This window comes from Capricornis sumatraensis, chromosome 1 (assembly GCF_032405125.1).
Source record: "Capricornis sumatraensis isolate serow.1 chromosome 1, serow.2, whole genome shotgun sequence".
Lineage (NCBI taxonomy): Eukaryota > Metazoa > Chordata > Mammalia > Artiodactyla > Bovidae > Capricornis > Capricornis sumatraensis.
The window spans coordinates 203,390,327-203,399,864 of record NC_091069.1 but is presented as its reverse complement, the minus strand read 5'-3'; the positions used below and the strand labels follow the sequence as shown (position 1 = coordinate 203,399,864).

General features: G+C 37.4%; 1 protein-coding gene and 1 non-coding gene across 2 annotated transcripts in view; both read right to left on the bottom strand.

The window, feature by feature from the left end:
• Nucleotides 1-541: 541 nt before the first annotated feature.
• The window catches only part of PHC3 (polyhomeotic homolog 3), a 71,745-nt gene continuing 62,748 nt past the window's right edge, over nt 542-9,538 (bottom strand). The window contains exons 13-15 of the mRNA XM_068978007.1: nt 6,498-6,630; nt 6,175-6,406; nt 542-696 (exon numbers count right to left, since the gene is read on the bottom strand). Coding sequence (XP_068834108.1) covers nt 542-696; nt 6,175-6,406; nt 6,498-6,630 — 520 coding nt within the window. The remainder of the gene's footprint in view (nt 697-6,174; nt 6,407-6,497; nt 6,631-9,538) is intronic.
• On the bottom strand, nt 7,630-7,735 carry LOC138093557 (U6 spliceosomal RNA). The gene has a single exon (XR_011146116.1). It is a non-coding gene; the product is annotated as a U6 spliceosomal RNA (small nuclear RNA).

The following is a 9,538-nucleotide window of genomic DNA, read 5'->3' as shown; positions in this document are numbered from 1 at the left end:
TTATAGATAAAGCAACTGTTTAACAGACAGACATGTTTTTTTTTAAACATACACTGATATCTCATTGCATACAATTCCAGTCACTGGACTCCAAAATTATTCCTTAATTACTCCTAAATTTATATCTCTCATGACAACCTATAGAAAACTTATAGGGTAGAAAAATGTATACAAGAAAACCAAATCAAAAGAGGAGAAATGTAAATTATTAAATTACTTTCAAAAGGATTTTTATATTAATGATAAACATCACCTTTTAAAAAATTATCTAGTAAAACACTTTGAAAAATATCATGACCCTCTGTAACAAGTCTTTCAATGTTGTGTGTAACCTGTAAAATTAATTCACCCATGTTAGCTAATTATGAAAATGTATAATGAATTATTGTATCTGTACAAACGTCAGCCTTTGATGCAGGGATCCCAATGTGCTTGGCTATCCACCACAGTAAGTGATAATATTTTAGGCCAACTTGAGCCTTTACCCTTACAAGTTGGTTTAAGAATACAATTGCTGTTATCTCAAAGCCTCATGATCCCGTTAAGATTCCTTCAGAGAGTTGATGCGTGCACAGATCTTTAGGGCTGGGCCTAGCTTGATATTCATTGCACTCATGAGATGGTCTTCTTTGAGCAAGAGAAGAGCCTGTCCATCAATCTCCTGTGCTCTGAACTCATCTGCGATATCCTGGCAGCCTAGAATTTCATCAGAGGAAGGATGTTAGAATTAATACACAACAATCTGACATCACTGCTAACAGTCACAGTTAAGTCACCCTGGGTGACTTAACACAGGCTGAGAAACAAATGAAATTTACTGATGGCAGTCGTAGGCTCACTCTGGAAGAAGGCAGTATTTCTTGGCATTCTAAAAAAAATTAAGAATTTGAAATCTAGGTAAAGCAATTTACTTGGAATTCTTGCCTTAAAAATAATATTGCAGAAATAATTAGTAAGAGGTTAAATGTACAGCTCGTTTAGTCCAGACGTAACACACCTTCATGAAAGGACCATGCTGCCACCTGAAAGCACACCACACACGCAAGCCTGGATTAACTGCTTGTAACGCCTCAAGAACTCTTCTCTGTATCCGATACCCTTCACATAGAGGTACAAAAGAATACAGCACACTGTTCTGCCGCTTAATTTGGAAATATTTTCTCAAGTACCACTTTCACTGTCATTGGTAGTTTTATTCTGATTTACAACCTTTGACTGCCAGGCACATCTGAAACATTTTTATTATTCACTCAGCATAGAACCAATCCATCAAAATTACAGTATCAATCTACTGTCGAAATGTATTACAATACTCAACTTGTAATTTCAACTTCAAATCTTAACATCATTGGACTCATCTCCACTTCTGATAAGAAAACAAATTCTTAATGAAATCTTGAGCTTGCTGGGCTAATCTCTTGATGAATAACCAATATTTTACCTTTCAGCATAAACTGGGTGCTTTAGAACAAGTAACAGTGTGAACACTCTACTTGACCCTCAAACGTTTTTATTATCCACCACATTTTGCACAGCTAATGAACTTCCCCACTAAGGGTAAAGAAACCAGCAGGGAAAGTAATGAATTAAGGACCCATGAGAGGAGAGAATACAAAAACGTGGAAGCTTCCTTATAAAAGACAAAATTATGAAAGTGAATTTAAGAATAAAAAAACTAAGAGCTTAAAGTCTCTTTTCTTTAAATCAGCATTCTAAGGGAAAACACAAAGAAAAAGATAATGCACAATGACAATGGTTACATTATACCTTTGGATAGGACTTTGTTGGAGTCATTATTCTTTCTACTGCAAATGTATCATCCTCTTGTTTATGTAAGGTAACAATGTAATCCCTATAGCCCCAGTACCAAACACAAAACATTGCAGGTGCTAAACACGTGTATTTTTCGGTAAGTGAAGGACTGAATGAATAATGAACAAAAACAGAATCTGCTAAAAAGGAGCCATCTGTAAGAGTAATGCAGATTTTTTTCCCTGTATTCAGCTGTGTGGCCAGCTTTTCTCTTGCTTCTTTCTTTCCCAACTTCTCTCCTGATTGTAACCTGCCTGTCTTCTATGTGGCAGTCAGCTTTTCAATTCCACTATTTTAATAATTTCTCAGATTTTTAAAAATTGCTATTTCAAAAGTACCCTCCACAGAATTTTTATGGTTTTGGCTATTTACCATATAAAAGAAACTAAATAGTTAAAATGAGATTACTCACCATAGAAAAGCCCCTTTTCTTTTCCCAGAGGTAGCTCTCAAAACTGAGCAGACAAAACTGACTAATCTTGCATCTAGTTGTGACTTCATCCTTCTTTTTATGAAAGAACTAATGTTCTTCTCTCTTCAGTCTTACTTACAAGAACACAGGAAAGAAGAGAAGAGAAAGACAGGGTAGGACTTACTTAGATTCAGAAAAGAGAAGCAGTGAGAAGTAATGAGGACCATAAGAGCTACATTTGGGAATAGAAACAAGGAGTTCTCCATGAAGAAATTCATAGTATGTTCTTGTTCCTCAGTATTATTAGATCCCTCTTCAAATGTCTTCTTGTAGGTAGACAAAATATGTGTTAGCAAAATAATAAAGAACAAAATGTGGGGAAACAGCATGATCAAACAGGAATGATCTTCAGAGTTTTAGATCACAACTTTCTTAAGCCAACCACAAAAAAGGATGTTTATACATTAGTATAGAAATGAAAAAATAAAGTGATTTTAAAAAGGGGAGGCAGAGGCAAATCTAGATGCCCAAGGTATCCTGAGCTAAAATTCTATGAATTTCTGACATATTTAGAACCTACATCTGTAGAACAGCTGGTGCTCCAGGGACATTACAGAACATACCCTGACTGCAACAAGCAGTCAGGTCAGCTGGCTTCACATCCCCAGAAGCAGATCAGGATGGGATGGACCTCTGCACACAGACATGGGTCCCAAAGGAACCTCACAAGTGCCCAGTCACATTTCCAGCTAACCCTAAAACAAAAACACCCCATACAAAAATTAACCTCGGTAAGGATATGAAAGGCTATCACCTGCACTCAAATTACAGAACAAACGAGTCCCAATATCAATATTATGAAACTATAGTAAATAGTCATGTTTTTAAACAATACCTACTTTTTACACCTACATAGAAACTAAACCTACTGCAGATTCACAGACCAACAAATACAGACTAAAGTGATCTTTGCAAAACGCAGTTCACTGTATCAAGGAAGAGTTAAAGAAGATAACTGCAGTAAACCGAGAGTACAAAGAACCTTTCCTATAGAGAACTTTTTAATGTACAAACATTTAGAAGAAGATAATATTTTACTCTGGTAACAGCTCTGAGACTTGTCTGCATACCAGCTCTAATATGGGCCCACCAAGACTGTTCACAAGATGACTACAACAAGAAGAGAAAACTCTAGGAATAAATACAGGTGCCCTGATGAAAGAGGGAAACCTAGCCTCAACTGGAAAGAAACAAAAATGCAAGAGATTACAAAATTTACAAGTTTATTCATTCCATGAGAAGAGCTCAGGGGAAAAAATTAAATACAGCCCGGTATGAGCTGAAAGAGGCTCAAAAGGATTTACAAAGGCCAGATGAACACAGAGAAATGACACCAACGGCCTTTTCTGGCTGAGATTTACCTTAAGCCACAGGCATTATTCAGAGAAAAACTCTGAGAAAGAAGATGTAACGCATCACACAAATAAGCTTGTTACTCGGCCTATCAAAGCAGCTTAGAAATACTCCCATTTAATCAGTAAAAAAAAGTAGTTATATTCAGCACATTCTTAATACCAAGAAATTCTAAATTATAAAACAGTCTGGGTCTACCTTATATGTAATTTTCTCTAAAAGGCTGGCAACAAAATTGTCTTAACTCAATAAGGCAAGCATCTCAAGTTTTAAGAAATAATTTTTTTCAATTCAACGAAGGAAGAACAAAACAAAAGAGTTAGCCTTTGTCCTAATAAAGCAGCCAAGAGTGGCCTTGTCGCAAATAGATGCTGGGGAAAATTAGAAAACTAGCCCTAAAAAAAGCATATGAAGTGATAGAACAATCAGCATCAGCAGCAGCTGTTATTTGTTATCTGTTTGGCCAACTACTTTCCTCCTCCCCAAAGGAAAAGAAATATTTCCCCCTCCAAATGAGAAATCAGGCTAACAAACAGCTCATATATCCCATTTGGAAGACTGAGACTGTCTAAAGATGACAGTTCCAATGTTAATTCTCAAGATACTTAAGACTGGTGTAAAACTTAAAATTTATTTCATTAACTGTTAAAGCCACACCCTGTGAAGACGCACCATTCTCTAATGTATCAGCTTTTTAAAGCAGATTCTAAACCCACATGGTCAGCACTTGAATCACACCTAAGTTTTCCTAGGTGCATGCTTAAAAATCTTCCCAGGAAAAATGTATCCCTTCTTTAAACAATTTCATCTTTCTTTAAAAGTGACCATATTTGTTTAATAGAAAAAAAAGCTTACTTCACATTTTAAAAATAAGCCATTAAAAAATAATTTAATAAAACTCAAGTTCTGTATATTTATCTCCCTCAAACTTGACATCCTGATAAAACCACTGAAACTTGAAAACATCAAGTCAAAAATGCATTTAACACACCTAAACTTCCAAACATCATAGCCTAGCTTAGCCTACTTTAAACATCCTCAGAACATTAAGAATACCCTACTGTAAGTAGGGCAAAGTTATCTAACATATAAAGGCAGTTTTATAATAAAGTGTTGAATATCTCATGTAAGTTATTGAATACTGTACTGAGAGTAGAAACCAGAATGAGTGCATGAGTCAAGCATGGTTTTGTCAGCTATTTACCCTCCTGACAGCACGGCTGATGGAGCTGTCCTGCCCAATCTGCAGAGAGTATCATGCTTTGTATCAACAGCAAAAGATCAAAATCCAAAATCTGAAGCACGCTTTCTACTTAATGTATATCACTTTTGTATCACCGTAAAATTGCAAATTCCTTAAGTCTGTCCATCACAAGTCAGGAACCATCTGTGTAAGGTAAAATGGCTAACAGATCTTAAAAAAAAATGCAGAATACTTCTGAATATATTTTCTTCAATCGTAAGATTTTAGCTCTAAGTCTGCTTCTGAGACAGTGGTCACCTTCATAGAAAGATTGATTACCAAATATAGGTGGATTAGTTTTAGTTAAGTCTGGACAAGTTCAAAGGGGATGTATTTTTCTGGAAAGCTTGTTTCAAGAGAAACGGTATGATTCACCAAAAACCCAAAATGGAACAAATGTTTTTAAAAATCTTACTTTCCATATTCATAAAGTTAAAGTGAATGATAAAAGATTTGCTGATTAAAAAAATACATACTGTCTCAACATATAGAGGCAGTGTGGGTCTCATCATTGGCAAAGGTGGTCTTCAGTACCCAGCCCAGTAGAGAAAGTGGATATAAAAGATTATTGTTTAGTAAAGATAAAAGAACATAACGACTTAAGCTGATGGAAAGAATACCAAATGAGAGAGCAGGGAATATAAATAAGAAAGTAACCCTCAATATTGGAATGGAATATCATAACTGAATTTCAGTTGTCTACTTAATTTCAGAAGTGTTCTTGATGTCTTAAACTTTCTGCAAAGAATCAAAGAATGCAGCCTCCTTTAAAAGAAACAACATTTTTGGTTTTTTAAATTTTTTTTAAAGAAACCAAAATTTTATCACTCTCTTGAAAGGTCTTGATTAGCTTTCAAAAACGTAAAAAAAATTTTGGCCTGTGTTATTTCATTTAAAAAAGGTTAAATTAGGAAATGAGGAGGAAATATTGGTAGACTAGAAAACTGGAAGAGCAGAAGGGAAGAAGTGTCTGACTCAATCTCTCTACTGACCTCTCGAGAGAAATCAGACTGAAGAGAAGAGAGCACCTTTAATATCTTCACCGGCTGAGGTGTCACAGCAGAAGCAGGACTAGTCAGTTTTTATCGACTTGGGGGGTATGAGAAAATACCCAGTTGTGCTGAGGGAATAAGCAAGAGGAAACAGATCACATTTCAATAGCAAATGCCATTTAATGAGTATATATACACAGAACTTCTCTAGCCCTTTTGTGCAACAGGGGTGGATGGATCTAATGTCATTCCTCGGTGTGTGCACAAGGCAAAAATCAAGGTCAAAGTGGCCAATCACATACCGGGCAAAGAGTGGATGAAGGCCCAGACGTCATCAACTGTCCATATAGATGGCTCTGTTTGTGCCACTGGCAGCAGGCCGCTGTTTTCAGGCATCTTCCTCATCCTCACGTCCCGAAGCTCACGCTCTCTTTCCCGCTCACTCTGCCTGCGCAGGCGTGTTGTCATAGCAGATGGCACAGCATCTTCGTGAGAAGCCAAGTCTTCTTCTGCAGATGGATAAGTAATTGGAAGCTGGAAAATGTAGTACAAGTAAAATACAGCATTGCACTTTCCTTGTATTTCTGAAAAGGGTATTGTACATTGAATCAAGGTTTCTACAGACCTGCCTAAGGATATGTTCTCTTGCTGCCCCATCAGGGCCACTTGGACGACGGCCACGATGCCCAAGACTTTGATTATCAGGCTTACGATTCCAACGACTAAGTGCAAATTTTTTAGAACAGCTAACATTGTACCTAAGAAATTCAAGTAAGAAAAAAAATATTAAATGATGTGTGGGATGCTCCACTTAGTAATTATGACCTTAATTAAAGTGCAGTTGTGAATCAGTAAATGCCATTTATTTCATTATGGATTATAATACCTCAGAAAGTAAAGCACAGTGTTCAGTAAATTTATTATGCTAATAGTAAAAAAAAATGGCCTCGTTATATATAATATAGCTCTCAATATAATACTGGACGCCTATAACAAGGTACTGATATCTCCTAATAACAGCATGATAGTGGGAAACTTTCTGCAAAATACAAACAATAACTCATTTTTACAGCTGCAAAATAATTCAAGGTTCCAGGAGAAGAAGAAATTATTAGTTAACTATTTAGATGATCATTCAAATGGTTATTTTCTTGGGTAACCATTTCTGAAGAGATTTTTTTTTAAAGAGATTAATATAGTAGAGAAGAGGAAATCTCAAATGGCTAGTAAAATATTTGTCAAATATAACTAAAATCAAAGACAGAAAGGTAAAGTTGAGTTATCAAAGTTATACAAGGAATTCATGGTTCTTAGGAATTCAGGCAATTCAGATAGAGTTCATTCCTTAAAACTGGCTGGAAAAGGACCTCCCTGGTAGACTAGTAGTTGGGAATCTGCCTGTCAACGCAGGGGACACAGGGTGATCCCCGGCCCGGGGAGACTCCACATGCGCGGGGAGACTCCACATGCGCGGGGAGACTCCACGTGCTGCAGAGCAGCTAGGTGTGCACCACAACTACTGACGTCCACATACACATAAGCCTGTGCTCTTCAACAAAAGAAGCCACCACGATGAGAACCTCACACACCGCAACTAGAGTAGCCCCTGCTCCCTAAACTAAAGAAAGCCCTCATGCAGCCATGAGGACCTAGCACAGCCAATGAATTTATTTTTTCTTTAAAAAAACTGGCTGGAAGATTATTTTTATCAAAACAGACTAATATTTTTAAGTGTATATTTTAATATATACATATTTTAAAATGTGGAACATTTTATTAATTTGCCTATCATTTTATGCAGGGACCATGCTAATCTTCTCTATAGCGTTCTAATTTTAGCATATGTATTGTCAAAGTGAGCACTCATGACTTTTTTTAACATCAATCTTTATAAGGCCCTGGTGGCTCAGATGGTAGAGTCTGCCTGCAATCCAGGAGACATGGGTTTGATCCCTGGGTTGGGAAGCTTCCCTTGGAGAAGGGAATGGCAACTCACTCCAGTATTCTTGCCTGGAGAATTCCATGGACAGAGGACCCTGGCAGGCTACAGTCCACAGGGCTGCAATGAGTCAGACATGGCCGAGCAAATAACACTTTCACTTTCTAAGGCATGATGACAGTTTACTGGGACTTTACTGGAGGTCCAATGGTTAAAAATCCACATTTCACTGCAAAGGGTGCAGGTTCAATCCCTGGTTGGGGAACTAAGATCCTGCACGTTATGCAGTGTGCCCCCGCCCCCCCCAAAAAAAGACAATCTTTTGCCATTTATTGGGTTCCAATGCCCTAAACAGGGGCTGGGCAACTTTTTCTATAAAGGGCCAGATATTAAATGTTTTAGACTTTGTAGGCCACACAAAGGTTCTGCCACAACTATTCAACTCTGTGATTGTAACATAAAAGCAGCCACAGACAGTAATGAATGAGAATAGATGTGTTCCCATAAAACTTTACTCAGTGACACTTGGGGCCTTCCTGGTGGCTCAGATGGTAAAGAATCTGCCTGCAATGCAGGAGAACTGGGTTTAATCTCTGGGTGGGGAAGACTGCCTGGAGAAAGGCATGGCTACCCACTCCAATATTCTTGCCTGGGAAGTCCCATGGTAGAGGAGCCTGGCGAGCTCCAGTCCATGCAGTCACACACACGCTCAGCCATGACTGAGCAATACATTACATACAGTGACAGTTAAACTGAATTTTATTAATTTTCATGTGTCACAAAATATTCTTCTGATTCTTTTTCAACCACCTAAAAATTTAAATACTATCCTTAGTTCAGGGGCCATACAAAAACAGGCTACAGAAAGGACTCAGCCTGGGTATAGTCCTCTGACTCCTTCCCTGGAAAGAAGAGTGAAAAGAGATCATCTAATAAGCAAATTTCATAGCTCCTCTTTTTTCACACATAAAATTGCTGTGGTAATTTCTTATTTTCAAAGTTCTTTTTGAAACTCTTTTGCTCTAAGATGATTTTTCAGGGAAATGACAAGAATAAATCCAGTTAACTTTGCTATTGAAAACTGTTTTACCAAAAGAAAATTCCCTCACTTATGTTTATGAAAATATCAATGAGGTGGAAGTAAGACGTACTATGAGAGTAAATAGGCTATTTTCCCCCTAAAAATATAAAAAAGAAAAGAGTGTCCTGATGGTCACTTCATTGTACCCTGAAACAATTAAACAAGCTCCTCCTGTGTTCAATATGCTCATCTGTGGGCTCAGCTCTAAAGGTCTCTGATTTGCATTTACATCAACTAACAAACTTCTTTCCCAACTGACTAAAGAAGAGAGAAGGGAGACTAACTTCACATTCGCTGTTTAGTCCCTAAATACTGAGACAGCGAAAAAAGATAGCTAGGCATACATGCAAACAGCCTTTCTTACCTGACCTAACTTATCCTCCCCTCCTACTCTTCTCTCCACTTTCCTACCTTAGGACCTCTAAGCCTCTAAAGAGCTCCACCTAAAGGTATACTACCTGACAACTCAACCATCATCTCTGGGAGAAGAGTGATGGTAGTGTGTTAACTGTCCGGAAATATTTCTGAATAGTTAAGAAGTTTAAAATATTCTGAAAGGCGATCCTCCTCTCTCAGTTTTTCATCCCTTAGAATCAGAGAGCCACTATTCTTTCTTGTGGTATATGCAAACAAAATAGGAGTTACA